The sequence below is a fragment of the Rousettus aegyptiacus genome, unplaced genomic scaffold (genome assembly GCF_014176215.1).
Source record: "Rousettus aegyptiacus isolate mRouAeg1 unplaced genomic scaffold, mRouAeg1.p scaffold_m13_p_14, whole genome shotgun sequence".
Taxonomy (NCBI): domain Eukaryota; kingdom Metazoa; phylum Chordata; class Mammalia; order Chiroptera; family Pteropodidae; genus Rousettus; species Rousettus aegyptiacus.
The window spans coordinates 49650957-49670432 of record NW_023416289.1 but is presented as its reverse complement, the minus strand read 5'-3'; the positions used below and the strand labels follow the sequence as shown (position 1 = coordinate 49670432).

The 19476-nt window shown below is 52.8% G+C and overlaps 1 protein-coding gene across 2 annotated transcripts in view; it reads right to left on the bottom strand.

Moving 5' to 3' along the window:
• The window catches only part of IL16 (interleukin 16), a 70298-nt gene extending 51311 nt beyond the window's left edge, over positions 1-18987 (bottom strand). The window contains exons 1-2 of one of the 2 annotated variants that reach the window (XM_036231867.1): positions 18761-18987; positions 340-749 (exon numbers count right to left, since the gene is read on the bottom strand). In XM_036231867.1, the coding sequence (XP_036087760.1) occupies positions 340-749; positions 18761-18800 (450 nt within the window). In that variant the 5' untranslated portion in view covers positions 18801-18987. Of the gene's footprint in view, positions 1-339; positions 1128-18760 lie in introns of those variants that run through there. The other variant, XM_036231866.1, reaches the window with a different exon arrangement.
• Positions 18988-19476: the final 489 nt, after the last annotated feature.

Below are 19476 nucleotides of genomic sequence, written 5' to 3'. Positions count from 1 at the left end.
TGATCGGCCCTGGAAGTCAGTCTCTGACAGCTTCTCCACTGGGAGTGACGTGAGCTGCCCGAGGTCTGCTGCGCACGGCCTGTCGGGAGCCATCACAGCAGGGCCCAAGGTTCAGGTGACGTCCAGGCAACACCTTATCTTGCCCAATCTCAGACAAGACCGACCGACTGAGCCTGAGTCACTACCTTGCTCACTGCTGTCATTCCAGGGGACCCTGCCTCCAGTTTCTCCTGGCTTTTTTGTTCGGAATGCGAACCCTGTGCCTTCCCACCATTGGAATGAAAGGGCTCAAAGCCTCCAGCTCACACCACCAAACACCAGCCCACAACCCGGAAGTACCTTCGTGAAGAACATCCTCCTGCCGTTCCTGCCTCGGTCCCTCCGAGCGGCTCGGACGGCAGCCTCGGAGCACAGCGTTAGGTCGGGGACGCTGCCGGGCCCAGCCTCCGACGTGTCTGCCAGCTGCACAGCAGAGTGGAGGACACCCTCCTCGCCCTGGCCCACCGAGACCTCGAAGGGACCGGGGCCCTGCTCGTCGGGGCTGGAGCCATCGTCGCTGGTCCTGGCGTTACAGAGGACCAGTGACCGGGAAAGGGACCGGAACTTGGTGGCTTTTCTGCTCCTTCCAGATCGGCTGTGCGGCTCCATCCTCAGGGAGGACGTGAGGCTGCCCTTCTTCCTGTCCTGGTCTCTGGCCCTCGGCTGACGTGTGGTGGCTGCACTGGGCTTAGACACCCCTTCGTGGGTCCCTGGAGGAGGAAACAGGAAGAAGCCACGAGACTTGCTGCTGACAAGTGGAGCCAAACCAGAGCCCTGGAGCTGAGCCGCGTGTGCCCAGCCCATGGTACAGGACAGTCGCCCCTCAGGGTCCCTGACCCTTCCGGCCTGTGGCTAAGTGAGCCCAAGGAGTCCCCATCCTCTCCCTGCCAAGGCTCACGGAGGCCAGAGCATCTCTGATCCAAGCCCTCACCCCACACACAGGGAAAGGGAGGCCCAGAGAGGTACAAAATCAGAGCCACAGTGAGCACCCACGGGAGAGCCAGCAGTTGGTCACAGGGGCTTCAGAGATCAGAACCGGTGCTTGTGCAACATTTAACCTGGAAAGCCATTCTTCAGACAGAAGTTTACAGGTCAGAGGTAGAAAGGGCGAGTAAGCCGCACCTGCCAGCCCCCCTGCACTGACCCTGGGGACTGCTGTGGCATTTCCAGAGAAATCCCAGTGTTCACGGAGCCCGGCGTGAAGGCCGCTGACGTCTGTGCCCCCAGTCCCAGAGGAAGGGTGGGAGTCTGGAGTGAAGAGCGTGGAGAAATGAGACGGTGGACAGTGCCTGCCACAGGCCTTAGCACACAGCAGGCCCTTGGCAAACCTGCGTGCCCTTCCCTAGGCCCGAGATCACCCCTCGGCCAGTGTCACAACCGGGCCTAGGGGCTCCCATCATCACCCGTACCGCCGGATCAACCCCTCGCAGCCTGACGGGCCAAAGCCTGGCTTCACACGGCAGGTCGCCAGCATCACTGGCAGCGAGCTTTGCCGAGAGGCGCCGCCCATGGAGTCAGTTTCCACGAGGCAGGTGGCAGAGGGGCCTGCGGCTGCCCCCAGTGACCAACTCGGCCCAGGCCGCCCATCAAGCCTGCTGCCTGAGTAGCACCTGCAGGCACTCCTGGCCCGGGGGCCCCGTCTGTGCATTCCCAGCACCAGAGCAGGACAAGCAGAGGCTTCCGGCTTCATCAGACAGAAACCCTGCCACACGCAACTTCTTCTGAAGGCTGGTTTTCAACACCCAAGTTGTACAAATTTACTTTTTTCCTGCATTTATTAGCCTTTTAATTTGAATGGTTTATTCACCTACCATCTAGAGCAGCCAATAGCGATGAATTAAAATGAATGAATGTTTAAGAGCCCAGTGTCCCCTGGGCACTGTTCGAGATGTTTTACTTTGAGCTAATTCAGTGCCAGTCCACTTCTTCAAGGACCCCCTTGCCAGTATCCTGAAGTCCTGCACTGTAGTCCCTCCATCTCGGATGACAATGATGCCCCAGCCGCAAGTTGCAGGTTTCATGCCCACACCTGAGCAGCCGGGTACCATAAGCCATCACTGCCACCAACGGGGCCTCCAGCTCTGCCAACAATTGTACTACAGTTCTATCATTAGCTTGATTAAAACTTTACCTTCTTAAAAACCAGACTTAATCTCTCTTCATCCTAAACAGATAAAATGACCTTCTTCACAGAAACGTAAAAGTTATCAGATAGCAATTTCCCCAACTTTCTGCTGCTGGATTTCCAAATCCATCCTCCCTGCCCCCACATCTGTGTAGACTTTTTGTTATGACACCCCCCGCCCCAGCTCAGTGAATGGCCCCTATCAGATCTTCGGTATTTGTCAAATGACTAAGGATGCCTGCATTTAAAGTACGAAGGTGTTCCCTGACCAAATGATACCTGTCAAGGAGAACCAGACATCTGAACACCCTCGCCTGGCCTCTCCCAAATGGGAAACAGTTTGCATAGAAACTCCATCTCGAACAAGCCTGTGAGCTGCCCATGCTCAATTGACCACAAAGATACAGGGTACACTCTGCAAACGTGTGAGAACAAAGTTAATCTCGTGCTATGTAGACAGAAGTGGAAAGAAATGTGTGTGTGTCTGTAAGGTAATCTTTGGTTTGCATTTTAATAACTAGTTACATATCATCTAAGATTATTTCTATCTCTGTGTGCACACACAAACACACACGCACACACACAATTTGCTTTTGAGCCTGGGAGGGGGGCTCGGCCTGCACCGGGAGGATTTTGCTTGGCAGGAGGAGCGGATGGCTCCATGTCGCGCAGGGAGTGAGGCATCTGCTGGAAGACAGGCCCCAGCAGAGAGCGGCAGGCCTGCCAGCCGCCACATGGAGCCAGCACAGGGACGGCGCCTGCCCCTCGCCTAGAGCCAGCAGAGTGACTGACAAGCAAAGGGCAGCCCCCCACCCCGGTCCGGGGCAGGGATGCTCGTGAACATGCCACCTGGGCAGAAGCAGCCTGCGCACAGAGGAGGCCTCCTCTGGGTGGCCGCCGCCCCTGTCCCACCCTGTCCCTCCCTTCCCTCCCCACTTCCACAGCCCAGTCCAGAGGATGGGGTCTAGGCTGATACTGTGAAAATCCCAGAACCAGACGCTCCCAGGGCTGTAGAGCAAGGATGTATGACACCCCTGTACCCACCCAGCCTCCCGAAGCTACTTCTTCACCTCACTGTGAACATGGAGCACACGGTTCCCTCCCAGGTGATGCTGGCGACTGCTCCTACCCCGAACCCAGCACGGCGTCCAAACAGGAAACTAAGTTCCAGCAGCCCAGACCCTCCCCACGCAGCGGAGAGGCCAGCCGCCTGTCTCAGTGAATAGCCACCTGTCCGAGAGGCTGCCCAGGGACATTCACTCACCTGGGCCTACTTGCCTTCCTGCTCACAGTCCCCGGGGCTGCCACCTTCCTCGCTTCTCTCTCCAGCTGCCCAGCAGGGACCAGGGCACCGTTCACCCAGGACAGCCTGGGGCCCAAGCCTGGGGCAGAGACGGCGCAAAGTGTGCAATGGACGCGCTCTCCTCACAGGGGCAGGGCTGCACGTCAGATCCCAGGCGCTGACGCCGAGACGCTGTGGGCCAGCCCTGCCTCCGCCACCTGCTCCAGACAGGTGACTCAGGACGAAGGAGTGTGACCTGGCGCGGATCTGCGGGGACCCCCGCCGCAACCATCTGACTTCCCTGCAGGAAGAGCCTGGCTGTCAGGAGGGGCTGCCAGTGTGGGGGCCTGGCCTAGGGACAAAGGCCGCCATCTGCTGGGCTGGCAGAGAACGCCCGGGGGGGCCAGGCCAGCACCCCAGGGAGCCTCGCTGCCCTCCCGGGTCAGCCTGCAACTGGGAAGGCAGGAAGGGAACCACCTTGCACACCGCAGAGCTTTACAGAAACATCCACCCTCATAATCTGGCCGGCCGGTCAACATCATCAGACCCATTTTACAGGTGAGTCACTACACAAAAATTCGTTCAGCACCTACTACGCACCAGGCCTGGTGACCTTGAGTCTCAGCCCATCACTGGCCCAGCAAGGTCACCCAGCTCCCTGGGTGGGCGCTCGGGTTTGAGAGCCGGGGCCTGGCACAGTATAGAGAACCACAGCACAAAAGGACAAAGCATTTCTGTCTGTCCTATCAGGATTGAGGCCATGTAACCAGGGTACTTCCCCCACGCATGTGCCCTTGGAGAGCCTAGTCTAAGGTGACATTTAACCCATTTGCCCCCTGACGACCGTCCCACATGTCATTCCTGAGCACAGCCTCTGTGAGCCGTCAGTGGGGCCCCTCCCTCCTAGGGGAACAGAATGCTTTCAGTCACTTGCCACCAAATGTTTCAGGGCTTCCTGGGTTTTAATGAGGGAGTAGGTGCCACCCGTGGGAGACCTTGGAATGCCACATGAGGCTGCAGAAACCCGGCCACTGCTGTGGGACCAGGCTGCAGTGTCAAGGGAGGCACACTGGAGACAAGGCTGCCTTTGTCAGTGGGTGTGGGGGACAGTCCCATGCTGCAGGGCTGTCTGCAGTGCAGGGAGTGTGGGCCTCGGGCACCCCGCCTGCTCCGCTCACTCCCAGACCCTCAGTTCCCTGGGGCTGCGGGCTGCAGCCCCCAGGGCCACCTTGCAGGTATCCCACATGAGGCCCACATCAGCGGTGCCTGAACCAGAGCCGCTACCCCCCACCCCCACCCCCACCCCGTAGCTGGGCTCACAGACGGCGAGTTCAGTCCACGGTACAGCTGAGACGCCACCAAACCCTTGGTGGTGCAGGGCACCCAGTCTGCACCTCGGAGTGGGACCTACGGCATCTGTGCCCTGTGACCTCCTCTAGGAAAGGGGGTCTCTGACCGCGTCCCAGTCTCCACAGGCACCTCACCAAGCCTGACGGGGCAACAAAGGTCCAGCCAAGAGCCCCCTGGGTAGAACTAGGGCACCGAGTTCACGCCAAGCTCAGCTGGGGTCATGCTGTGGGACCTTGGTCGAGTCTTGGCTGTGGTCTGCTCACCTGCCAAATGAAACTAGACCCCCTCACCGCAGGGAGCCCCCGAGAGACTGAGGAGGAGGGAGAGGGGACCCCTTGCTCACAGCTCTCAGCTGCGTGCTGTCAGCGATCGCCGCATGCTCCTTCCTGTGCTTTTTCCTTATAGAATGAAGACAAATCAAAATTCACCCCACAGGATGCGCTGGACTTGCGCGCGCACACACACCCCCCTCCATTTGCACCCGTATAGAGCACGGGGACCATCTGCAGATGGCTTTCATGCACGAGATGCTCTGATGAGCACCGCGTCTCATTTCAGCCTCTCGCTAGCTCCATGGGGTAGGTTCTATTTTCATGCCCACTGCACAGGTGGGGTGATGAGCAAGCAGCTCGCCCTTCCAGAGCACACAGGTGCTGGCGTGCGGCCGCCTACAAAGCTGCGTCTGGGCACCTTGCAGCCCCTGGACGCCACCGCAGGCAGTGCCACCTGGCCAACCTGGGACAGGTGAACAGCCCAGGGGAGACAGCCCATGGGGCCCAGAGATCTGCTTGGCAAGCAATTCCGATGCCTGCTAAGCTTCCATAACCAAACACCTAAATGGTAATGCACAGAGCATGATGCACACCGTGGCACAAAGTGACAAGCCGCTCCTGCATGCCTGTCACACGCACAGCCATGGACCAGGAGGTCTTTCCAACACGTCCCCCTACAGAGCCAGCATCTTCTGGGATTGCACAACGATCTAGCTACAAGGTAATATTTTCAATTATTTTATTTTATATGTCTATATTTCTTCTGATGCTTTCCTCCTTTTCTTTAATGACTAAAGTCCTGCATCTTTGTTGCAGCAAGTCAAAATCTTCAGAAGGCAAAAGGAAACATGCTTGCTCTCTGGAACACCCCAAGGTCACCTCCTGTTCTGAGCAGATAACAGCAAAGCAAACGGGGAGCGCCTGGGGTCAGGGCAGCTTCTGCACTAGCGGCTCTGTCAATGTGGGGAAGTCCTTTTATCTTCGGCCTCCTCCTCCACAAAACGGAACGATCACCACCATCTGACAGGGCTGCTGCGTCTAAGCAAGGAGCTGTCCAGTGTCCTTTAAAACTCCTTGGTGGGTCTGTACGCTTTGACCTGCCTGTCACGATGCAGGACATGACGGAACAGTGCAACAAGCAGTGGAGCTCCGCCGACAGTGACACAGAGTCCCACCCGCTCAGCACTGACTGACAATCCGAGGGCCAAGGCCAGAACACGATGACGGAGCCGGAAGCCCTCACCCATGGATGCAGCATGAGGCCCAGGAAGCCACATGGCCATGACACGGGCACACAGGCATGCCACACCCGGGCTCTTCCCCTCCCTCCCTCAGCCACGACACCACACAGCTCCACACTAAAGGTCTTCGTCTACGTGAAAATTCCAGCTAACGTGGCTCTGGTAAAGATGGCAGAGCAGGGAAACACTGAACTCGCCTCCTATCACAGCCACATCCAACTTACAGCGAAATTATGGAACCCTCGCCCCGGGAACCACTGAAGACTAGCCAAACCGAATTCCTACAACTAAGGGTGTGTGGGAGAAGCCACATCGAGGTGTCGGGGAGGCGGAGACACAGAGCAGGCTGGTCCCACACCCATGGTGTGGCGGTTAGAATCAGACAGCTTGGCTGAGGAGATCACCCCAAGGAGCCAAGGGTCCCAGTCAAGCCAGGGGCACCAGTGGCAGGACGAAGGGTCCCCACAACATCTGGCTGTGCAGATTTGGGACTCTGCTGGGAGAGACCAGGTGGCTGGATACCCAAGCACTGTCTTAAGGGGCCTGAGCACACAGGAACACACTCACACACGCTTGCCCTCAGTTTCAGCAAAGGGACGGCAGATCAAGAAGCACCAGGGAAATACGGGGAGGAAATGAATTTTTGACTTCCGGGTGAGGGTCAGAGGGTTAGCTCCACTGGACAGAAGTGCTGGCAGATGCCATTATCCCTTGGTTGAGCCCGCCCCCCATCCACAACGCAGGCCCAGGCAAGTGTCAAATCTGAGTGTCCACCAACCTGGCTATCGCTTCTCGCCCCACCCGACCTGCACCAGTCCACGCCTCTTTCAGTGGCTGCTCCTCACAAGTGGCTGGCCTTGGCCCAAACTGCAGACTTTCCTAAAACGTCTCAAAGGTTCATAAACCCCAGACAATCAGAGGCTGGCCTCAGTGGCCCCAACCCCAGCACAAGTGGTGGCTGGCCTTCGTTCCCAGCTCAGCCTCTGCCAGCTGCCCCCAGGCCCAGCACAGGCACTGTAGCTCCTATTAGGTGGCCTTGGGCTGGGCACAGGCACTAGGCCCCTACCAAGGGGCCTCAGACTCCACAGGCCCCAGCGACACCTGGCAGCTGCTTCAGACCAAACCAGAGCATCACACAATTATCCCCACAAAAGACACATCCAAAGGGTAGACTTGTCAGGCCCCAGATCCCCACAAAAGCATATCCTCTTCGGCGGGGTCAGACCCTTACAGCACCTCATCAGCTGTAGTCATGCCAGTCCTCACAGCTAGCCAGCCTAAGAGTCAGTCCCCCTACTGACATGCCAACAGCAACCAGGAGGGCGCACACAACCCACACAAGGCATACCCCTGGTGCTCCCAGCTGCGGTGACCAAGGAGACTGTGCCACTGGGCCCCACAGGACACCTACTACATAAGGCCACTCTACTAGAACTGGGAGACAGAGCAGCTCTACCTAATACACAGAAACAAACACAGGGAGACAGCCAAAATGATGACATAAGGAAGTATCTCCCAAATGAAAGAACGGGACAAAACTGCATAAAACGAACAAAATGGGGGCAATCTACCAGACACAGTTCAAAACACTGGTTCAAAGAATGCTCAATGAACTTAGGGGAAGAATAAATGAACTCAGTGAGAACTAACACAAAGATAGAACCAGTCAGAAATGAAGAATACGATAATAACATGAAGACTATATTAGATGAAATCAACAGATTACATGAAGCATAGGATCAAGTCACCTACCTGAAAGACAAGGTAGTGGAAAACATCCAACTGGAACAGAAAAAAGAATTTTTTAAATGAGCATATTTTAAGGGGCCTGTGGGACACCATCATGTGTACAAACATTTGCATCATAGTGGTACCAGAAGGAGAAGAGCAAGAGCAAAGAATTGAAAACCTATTTGAAGAAATGATGACAGAAAACTTCCCTAATCTGGCAAAGGAAACAGACATACAAGCCCAGGAAGCACAGAGAGGCCAAACAAGATGAACCGAAACAGGCCCACGCCAAGATACATCAAGATGAAAATGCCAAAGGTTAAAGACAAAGAGAGAATCTTAAAAGCAGCAAGAGAAAAGCAGTTACCTACAAGGGAGCTCCCATTAGACTGTCAGCAGATACCTTTCAGGATCAGCAGGAAATATTCAAATTGATGAAACGCAAAGACCTATGAGTGAGGTTCTTCTGCCCAACAAGGCTATCATTTAGAATTAAAGGCAAGATAAAGAGCTTCCTAGACAAGAAAAAGCTGAAGGAGTTCATCATTGCTAAAATAGTATTACAAGAGATGTTAGACTTCTTTGAGGAAAAAAAAGAAAAATAATACAACTAATAAAATGCATACCTATCAATGTAATTACATACCTATCAATGATGGATTAAATTCTCTAATCAAAAGGTACAGGGTTGGCTGAATGGATAAGAAAACAAGACCCTTACATACACTGCTTTTGAGACCTACTTCAGATTGCAACTCACAAAGACTGAAAGTAAAGGTATGGGAAAAGATATTTCATGAAAACAGAAACAAAAAAGCTGGGGTAGCGATGCTTACATCACACAAGACAGACTATAAAACAAAGGTGGTAAGAGACGAAGAAAGACATTTCCTAATGATAAAAGGATCAATCCAACAAGAGGACGTGACCCTTGCAGACATTTATGTACCCAAAACAGGTGTACCTGAACACATAAACAACTACTGATGGACACAAAGAGGGGGAGCCACAGTAATACAGTAAGAGTAGGGGCCTTAACGCCTCACTGACATCATAGACAGATCGTCCAGACAGAAAATCAGCAAAGAAACAGTGGCCCTAAATGACACATTAGACCACATGAAGTTAATTGATATTTTTTAGAACATTTCACCCCAAAGCAGCAGAATATATATTATCAAGTGCAAATGGAGCATTTTCCAAGATAGGCCACATACATTTTAGGCTACAAAACAAGTCTCAAAAAATTTAATAAGACTGAAATCATATCAAGCATATTCTTCAATCACAATGGTAGGAAACTAGAAAATTACAAAAAGAAAACTGGAAAACACTCACATGTAGGCTAAATAACGCGCTACTCAAAATAAGGTTAATGAGATCAAGGAAGAAACCAAAAGAAACCTTGAGACTAATGAACATGAAAACGCGATGACCCCAAATCTACTGGACACAGTCAGAACAGTTCTAATGCAGGCCTAGGTCTACCTTAACAAACAAGAAAAATCTCAAACAATCTAACCATACACCTAAAGAAACTACAACAAGAAAAACAAAGCCCAAAGTGAGTAGAAGGAAGGAAATAATAAAGATCGGAGTGGAAATCTAGTCTTTAAAAAAACAAAACAAAACAAAAACAGTATAAAAGATCAATGAAACCAAGAGCTGATTCTTTGAAAGGATAAACAAAATTGAGACCTTTAACTACACTCAAGAAAAAGAGAGGACCCAAATAAATAAAATCAGAAACAGAAATACAAAGGATCATAAGAAAATACTATGAATAATTAAGTGTGAACAAATTGGACAACCTAGAATATACAATCTTCCAAGACTGAATCAAGAAGAAACAAAAAATCCAAACAGATCGATAACTACTAATGAAATAAAACAGATAATCAAATAACTCCCAACAAACAAAAGTCCTGGGCCAGATGGCTTCACAGGTGAATTTTACCAAAGAAGAATTAATTTCTCAAACTATTCTGAAAACTGAGGACAAGGGAAGGCTCCCAAGCACATGTTACGAGGCCAGCATTACCCTGATTCGAAAACCAGACAAAGACATTACCAAAAATGAAGAAAATTATAGGTCAATCCCCTTGATGAACACAGATGCAAAAATCCTCAAAAAAATATCAGGAAAACAAATTCAGCAATACATTTAAAAAATCATACGGCATGAGCAAATGGGGTTTATTCCTAGGACGCAAGATTGGTGCAGTATCTGTAAATCAATTAACACGATACACCACATAAACAAAACGAAGGCTAAAAATCAAATGATCAGGTCAAAAGATGCAGGAAAATATTTGACAAAACCCAGCATCCATTTCTGATAAACACTCTTAACAAAGCAGGAATAGAGGTATGTACCCCAACGTAATGGGGGCCACATATGACAAACCCAGAGCTAACATCTCACTCAATAGGGCAAAGCTAAATGCGTTTTCCTTAGGATTGAGAACAAAACGACCTACTGAATGAGAGGAGATATTTGCCAATAAAACATCTGATAAGAGCTTATTATCTAAAACATACAAAGAACTCACACAACTTAACAGCACAAAAAACTCAAAAAACAAAACAAAACAAAAAACCCCAATATTCTGGTTAAAAAATGGGCAGAGGACCTAAACAGATATTCCTCCAAAGAGGACAGAGGGCCAACAGACATATTAAAAGACGCTTGATGTCACTATTGAGAGAAGTACAAATTAAAACCACAATGCGATGTCACCTCACACCTGTCAGAACGACCATCATCAGTAAATCAACAAACCACAGTGTTGGCGAGGATGTGGAGAAAAGGGACCCCCACCCTTGTGCACGGTTGGTGGGACTGCAAATTGGTGTAGCCACTATGGAAAAGAGTTTGGAGGTTCCCCAAAAAAATTAAAAATAGAATTACCTTATGAACTAGCAATTCTACTTCTGGGCATTTAGCTATAGAAATCCAAAACACTAATTTGTAAAGATATTTTCATCCCTACATTCACTGCAGTGCTGTTTACAATTGCCGAGGTACGAAAGCAACCTAAGTGTCCACTGATAAATGTATGGATAAAGAGGTACATATATACAACAAACATTACTCAGCCATTAAAAAAAAAAAAAAAAGAATGAAATCTTGCCATCTGCGACCACATGGAGGACCTAGACGGTATTACGCGCACTGCAGTCAGTCAGACAGAGAAAGACAAATACCATATGATTTCATTTATATGTGGAATCTACAACACACAATAAATGAACAAAACAGAAACAAACTCACAGAGAATGAACTGATGGTTGCCAGATGGGAGGGGGCTTGGAGGTGGGTGGAAAAGGTGAGGGGATTAAGAAGCGCCAACCGGCAGCTGTAACAACGGTCACAAGGATGTGAAGGGCAGTGTGGGGAGCACACTCATTAACACTGCAGTAACTACGTGTGGTGTCACGTGGGCACTAAAATCATGCAGATCACTTCATAAGTTATGTAAATTATGTTGTACACCTGAAACATCACATGGTATGGCAACTGTGAAAAACAAAAAGTTGCAAATGACGTTGTACCAACTTTTGTACAGACAAGGCTGCCCTCGCCCAGCCGTCCCCTCACTGTCCCCACACTGGGCTTTGCAGCCTGTCACAGTTCATCACTGACACGACGCACAGTAACAATGAGCTGTGCACGCCCCCCGCGTGCCAGTGACTCCCAGCCTCACATCTCCAGCCCTGAATGTCCCTTTTTCCCTGCTGCCTATCTGACATCTCCACAGGGCGGGTCTAACAGCGATTCTGAAATTAATGCCGCCAAGCAGTACTCTCGATTCACCCAGGAAAAGCCATCCCCCCCTGGCTTCTGCCTTTTAGTAGCTTCCACCATCATCCCCTCAGCGGCACAGTCAAAAACATCAGTATGGAGCCCCTAATTCCTAGACTCATGTCCCAGGTATGTACCTGGCCCGGTGATGAGAACCACCCTGGGACGGGCTCGCTCCTCAAGGACACACACGGAGGTCACCACGTGAGGATCCACCTCGTTGAGCGCTGATGACTCTTCGAAGTGGGTCCAGAACTGCTAATCTTGACTCCTCCCTCCCCCGCATGTCGCACCCCATTCATCAGCGACTGCTGTCGGCTCCAGCCCCAGGAGGTACCCCAAATCCATCCACGTCACCCCATGTTCCCTGCCACCGTCCTGACCCAACTACCTTTGCCTTCTGCTTTCTCCCCACGCTCACTTTAACTGGCCTTCCACCTGGGCCTCCGCCACCCACGCTCACACAAAAACCATGCAGGCTTTTCCCTAAGTATAAAACAGATCATGGCACTCTTCTGCATAAAACCCTCCAGGAACTTTACGTGGCTCTCATAAATTTTTTTAATTTTTAAAAAGAGGCCTTATTTTTTAGAGCAGTTTTAATTTTACAGAAAAATTAATGCAGAAAGTACAGACTGTTCCCAAGACTTCATGGCCAACTTCTCCTATTATTGACATCTTGCAGCAGTGTGGAACATTCTTACGACTGACAAATCAATATTGACACTATTACTAACTCAAGTCCGCAGTTTACATCAGGGTTCACTCTGTGCTGCACACTCCATGGGCTGTGACAAATGCATAATGTCATGTAGCCACCATTACAGAATCTTGCAGGAAAGTGCCATTGCCCTAAAAATGCCCTGTGCCTAAGGGTTGACGTTGTTTTCGAAATAAAATCCAAATTCCTTTCTACATCCCAAAGATTTACACCATCTCACCCATTTGTCTTCTCTTCTCTAAGAAGCCAAGTCCTTGTCTCCCTGAGGCTCTGGTCCCAGATGCTCCCCACTTTGGGAAGGTCCCCTCCAGATCGCCGTATGGCTGGCTACTTGCTGTTTCCATATCCGAGCCTGCAGGTACTCCTTCATGGAACCTGTTGCCACCTGAAAGTGTCCCATTAGTCTATTCAGGTAACTCATGTATCATCTGTCTGTCCCATCCTGATGACAGGCACCCCAAATAGGAACTCACTGGCCTGCTCACTGCAGGGTCTCCAGCCCTAGGACTCACCTGGCCCAATAAACATTAACTGAATGAATTAATTCAAACTGAATGAATAAAAACATGACTAATGCCATGTACTGAGCATCTATGTTAGTATTTTAGTTTAGAGTGTACAAAGAGCTCTTACGTTTTCTTCATCTAATTTATGTGATTAGACTCAGATTTAGATGGAACTTAAACAACGTATTCCCACTCTCTCTCCTAGCACCTTGAGGCCACAGAGTAGGAAATAATGAGAATGTTCTCTATGGGTGAAGAAAGTTTATTTCCAAGAGCTTCGGAGACCGTCTGGGTAGGACAAGCAGATCACCTGGTCAACCTCACAGCTATAAAACAAAGGGCAAACACCTGAAGATACGGAGTCCAGACTATACATCCTCTCTCCACAAGCAGGCTGCAGGGCTGGCCCCACGAGTTCTCCCAATTTTCCACACAAGGAAGGAGGCAGCCGAACAGGGTGGAAAACGACTCTCCTGAGGCACAGAGCCAGGATTTGAATCCAAGCTTACATGTGACAACAAAGTCCAGGCAATCCTTGTCCTTAAAATAAAAGTTGAATAAGCAAGCTGTGCCCAGTAAACAGGCACATGGCAGGCTTAGAAAGGGTTAAAGAGCACAAGGCAAGGGGGATGCTGGGCAGTGTTTTTTCAAAGCCAGGATTAGGACATTTTTGCTGTAGGCCTCCCCTGCACCAGATCACAGGAAAAGGCCAGGTATCAATGAATGACACACCAGGGGGACAATGTTTCTACTCAGCAAGGCCTTGGCACGGGTTTGGGATCTTGTCTTTTATAAGGGTGTGGACAAGTTGAGCCCATCTCACTGGATAGCAGACGCCCCAACCCCCACCCAGCCAGGGCCTGGCCCATCCTGTGCACTGTCAGACTGGACAGGCCCCATGCTGGGCCTTGCAAGGCAGCAGTCTGCCTGCCTGCAGCCGTTCTGCCCACGCAGCTATCTGAAAAAGGCTGCTTCCTGCCTTGCAGCAAAGAGCCACATTTTTAAAGATGAAGAAATCCCTACTTTCTTTTAATTTCTTATTGTCATGACAAAACTGACTCAACAAGTAAAAATTTCAGATTCCTGCCCAAGGTTGCAGGCTATCTCCCTAGCCTGCAGCTGCTCCAGACGCTCCACGCCTTCTGCCCCTCAGCGCCTGCAGGATGTCCATGCTGCCCTTCACAGCTCAGACCTCCCACTTCCCTGTCACCTCCTCCAGGAAGTCTTCCCTGACACTGCCTCCGACTCGCTGACTGAATCAGGAGCTGCCCTCTGCCCTCTGCCAGCACCCTACGCTGACCTCCCTGGGCCGTGTCTTACCCAGTAACTGAGTTCCTGGATGCCAGGGGCTGTGTCTTCTCTCTCTGTAGCCTTACACAGCGCCTTACACGTGTCTGAGAAAGGAGTGCAAGAGGGAAAGAGGAGGGAGAGTGGAACCTTCGTGGCCAAACACACAGACACAAGGAATGCAGACTGCGGAGAGGGGGCCCTGACAGCCACAGGGGGCAGGCGGGGCACGACAGGAGCACTGTCCTGGGAGCTGGCGCCTGCGACCCCACCCAGGCTCACCGCTGGTGACTGGGGTGAGCCCCATCAGAGTGCTCACTGGTCCACGCTCTGTGGTCAGACTTGAGACCGCTCTCCCTGGCTCTCCCTGCCTGACTCGTGCTGGGGCTCCCATAAACCTCATGCCCTTCACAGCGGGGAGCAGCACGGCACAGCGGCCGGAGGGCCCGGACGCCCACCCAACCTGGCTGAGTCAGTGTTCATCTCCCAGCAGAAGTCACACCCATGGCCTCCAGCCTCTGGGCTACTGGGCCACAGGAATACAGAGGCGGCCCCCGCGGGAACACCATGGCCCCTTACCGCGAGTCAGGGCCTGGGACTCCCGCGCACACAGGTCTTGCCATAGCTGTCCCCGCCCCTTAAGAGCCTGGGTCCTATCCCAGGGCACCGGCTGCGCCTCCTCTGGCTGGGCTTGTCCCTAATCCCACTGCCCTGACCCCACACCACAACAGCCCGCACCCGAACCTGGCTGCGGCCTCCCTTCAGCCCAGAGGAGCCCGCTGCCCAGTGCCGCTCCCTCCTCCTGGGGGCCCAGCCACATCTGCGCCTGAGCCCAGCATCTGGCCTGCCCGGCTGCACCGGGGCCTTCACAAGGGTTCTGCCCCCACAGCCGAGGGGACAATGCAGTAGCACGCTTTATTTAGCCAGGGCTTTATATGTAATGACACCCACAGACACACACACACAGCGAGGAAAAACCGACAGCACCTGCAAAGGGGCAGGGCGGGCTTTCTGGGGTGAGGGCATCCATATCATGTTATGATCTGACACAGTGTGTCCACTTTTCAAAGTTGATAGAACAATGTACTTAAGATATATACATTTCCCTGCGTGTAAATTTCACCTAAAGAACAGTAAACAAATGCCAAACTCAGGTTAATTATGCACATGCTAAATTGTTTAGAAGTGAAACTACAGTGATGTCTGAAATTTGGAAAAGCATCGAAAAATAAGATGGAGACACAGGTGTCAGAGGAATGAAAAGGTGGATGATATGTGATGAGGCAAATGGAGTTAAATGTCACCCACAGAAGTAGGCAGTGGGTAGACACCCATTGGCTGAAATTCTTTCCACTTTTCTGTACATGTACAATATTTCTATAATGAGGTTCCGGAAAAAATACAATCGGAAAGCAAGCTAAAGAGTCAACGATTTGGTAAATGAACAGGTAAATCAATTCTTGCACAGGCATCTGCTATGGTTTTGAGGCCACAGAGCACGTGGTTCTGACAACTACATAGGAACAGGGAAGTTACCCGTAAGCTGACCCTCGACCCGGGGGGCAACGCCCGCGCATGAAGTGGCAAGCGGCATGGGACCACGCCGCCTCCCCGCCCTGCGCAGCATGCCAAGGGCATGGGCTGAGAATGAACCCAACCGCCCTGGGTTCAGACCTCAGTCCCCCAGTTCACATGCAGGACACACGCCCTTCCTCGGTGCCCATAACGGTCCTCAGTCAGTGCCTGGTGCTGAAAGCACTCAGGAGGGCGGGGCCCTACTACAGCAGCTTTCAGGACGAGCACCTGAGGGCTGGCCACCAGGTGTGCGGAACAGACACAAGGGCCCGTGAAGTCTTCCCCACTGACACAAGCTCTACTCCCTGGGCCAGTAGGTCACCATTCTGTGACACGACTGTGTGGAAGCACACTCACAAAGCTCACGGTGGCTAGGTTCAACTGCTGAGATTTGAAACAGTTCTTTTGTCATCCCTCTTCTATGAGGAACTGTTCCCAGAGCTTGCTTCTCCACCCTGGTTCCTCCGAACTCCCGCAAACCCTTCAGAGAACAGCTCACACAGCACCTCCTCTGTGAAGCCCACCCTGATCCTTCCAACGAGGTCAGTTACCTAGTTAGAGCCTCGTCATTATACTTTCAAGTGTGCGATTATTTGTCCAATGTGTCCTATTAGCTCCTTGGAGCCTAGCACTGGTGCAGAGCACACTCTAGAGAATTAGTTGAGAGTGAGTTCCAAGTGTTTGAGAAAGTGACTTCACTCCATGTCGATTGAAAAATACGTGGGTGGTGGAGCAGGGAAGGCAATCAAATCTAGCTACACTCGTGTTTTTTCCAGGCAATGTTATAGGCCTTTTAACTATCCAAAGTGTACAGCAGTGTTGCATGTGGCTTTACTTTCTCCTTGGAAGAAAAGTGTGTGTGTGTGTGTGCGCGGGGAAGCTACAGAAGCCTCAGGCCCACTCACTCCCCAATCCGCCCTGCTCAAAGCCTCCCTCTGTGTCTTGCAAGCCTAGTGGCCCCCTGCTGACAGATGACCATGGGACTCGCTGGGGCCCAAGGACCTTGACTGCTGTGTTTTCCAGCGGAAGGAAACACCTGTAGAGGTCCTGTGAGCTCTAACTGGTGACTCAGCCAACCACCACCGTCACACATTCAGCCTGCACTTGAGATGGCAGAGCTGGGAGGGGTCTTAGAGGCCATGCCTGCTCCAACTCCCTCCCATCGCTTTCTGGACAGAACGGGGGGTCCCAGATATGGGAGGGGGCACGTCTGAGGTCACCTGCTACATAAGGATTTAACTGGACAGGTCTCTACGCAGTCAATCCCCAATCTTCCCTCATCTAAACTCAGAAAAAGAGGAACTCAGCACTGCCGAGTGACGTCAAGCGCTGTCCCTCACCCGGTGAGTCTTTGGCATGGAGACATGCGTTCCCACAGGTGACACAGGGTCCCGGATGCTCACTAGTCAAAGCTGTCCAGGAACCAACTTGGCCAAGGCTGTGCTGGCCCAGGGGCAGCCCACACCAGTGGCTGGCCACTGCATTGTACAAGGCTCCCTGGGGTCAATGGGACCAACTCTTCCCTCTGTCCAGCTCTGCCTCCTTCGCCCTCACAGCTATTGATCTCAGGGACACTGTCAGTGACCTTCTCACACACAGATGAGTCTGTTACCAGGGAAATGGACCAAAGACAGAGACGCAGCCAGGGACAGGAAGTGGCGAGACCTTCCACGAGTGAAACGGCCTCACGACACACAGAGCACCCACTCTGTGGCAGGTCCTGTCCAGTCCTGAGGACCCTCCGTGGAAGTACGTGATCAGCATCACCTGCCTCCAAGGGGAGACATTCTGAGCGCCCGGCCACCCTTCACGAGACGGAGGCCAGGGGCCTTGAGTGCCGACAGAGCACGCCTCCCTCCCCCAAGGCCTGGGCACTCCGCGAGGGCCGCTGTGTCCCAATAGGGGGCAGCCGCGTGCAGGTGTCAGCACGTCACGCACACGCTGCTCAGGCCCCCTCGTGCCCGCTCCCACTCACCTCCGCACAGTCCTGTGCGGTATGTGACCCCGCACCGCGGAGGGGGCGGAGCCGCCAACACCCCATCCCTCTCCAGACCCAAGGCCTGCTCGCCTCCCAGCCAGGCCTCCGCCCCCCTGCTTCAGAGTTCAGAGATGCTTCAGGGGAACCTGACCAGGGCTCCAGCCACTTCTTCCCTATCTCCCTGGAGCGGAAGAAGCCAGAATGAGCCTTTGAATTGCCTTGTTCTCTTCTTTAAAGAGAACCATGTGTTTACTCTTATGCCAAAGTTACAACGGCTGACAGCTTGCCAGCTTCGCCTCTCAGAGCCGGGCAGCGGCCGAGCTGCTCTCCCCAGGGCCTGTTTGTGTCTCTGGAGCAACAGGGGGAGGTTGTTTCAAAGAAAGATCTGCCGAATGGGGCTTTGCTACAGGGCACCCAGAGGCCCCCAACCTCAGGTCCAGGAGGCGCAGAGGGTCCCTGCTCCAGAGCCCCGTGCCTGTCTGCTTCTGGCTGGAATTGGAGCCCAGCCAAGGCCAGCCGGTGGGGACGCTGCCTGCAGCTGTCGCATCTGCACCTTGATGCCCCTGCCTCTGACCCTTGCCAGCCGGCTCACCGCTCACGCTCATGGGGGAGGTGAGGGCTGAGAAGGCTGCTGCCCCTGGGGGCTCACAGCCCCTGGGAGGTCTAGGTTCAACCATCTGCCAAACAGCCTGCTGAGCGCTCAGCCAGCCTCCGTGAGGACGACGCAGACACACGCGCATGTGAACACACACACCACCCAGCGAAACCCAAACTGTCCCCCCCCCCCCGGGTGTCACTTCACATCCTCCAGCCCCACCTCCCAGGGAGCCCTGAGAAGCAGCGCTCACCGGTCTGCCTCCGGGGGAAGATCCTCTTCTGCAGACTCATCCCGAGGCCTGCAGGGTGCGGGCAAGTCCCTGGGTGGCCCCAGGAGTCGCGGGGGTCCGGCAGCTGCTGCGAGGGGGTGAGGAGAGGAGCTTCACTGCAAAGCCACTCCCGGCTCGGCACAGCGCGCGGCTCGAGGGCAGGGCGGAGGGAATCCCGTCCCCTCTGCCAGCAGCTCGCAGCGTCCAGCCCCTGCCCGCCTTGCGAAGCGACTGTGTGTGCAAGCCAGTCACTCCACTGAATCGCGCCCTCAGATCAGAAGCCTCTTCCTGTACCGCAAACAGAAATGTAAAACCTCAAACTTTCCTCTGGACTCGGAGTCCGCTGTGAGAGGGCAGAACACAAGTCCTCTGATGTCTGATGCACGGAAACTGCTCAGCTGTGCCATCGCCCCGTCCACTGCCCTCTGCTCCCCCCGCCCCAACTCTGTTTCTAACGTAATTAGAGATTAATTCTAAAGTGTGTTTACGTAATTGTGAGGGACAAATAACACCTAAACCCTCGCCCACCCCAAAGTGGTTCGTTTTCTCCTTCACACACGACACACAAACACGGTGCCTGTTTAATCCCAGTGAAAACGCCTTTCATAAAATCTGCACAGGGCTGGAGCAGCGACTGTGGTGAATGCAGCCTGTGTCCCCAGAAGGGCGGGAGGGCTGGGGGAAGGTGGAGGCCGACT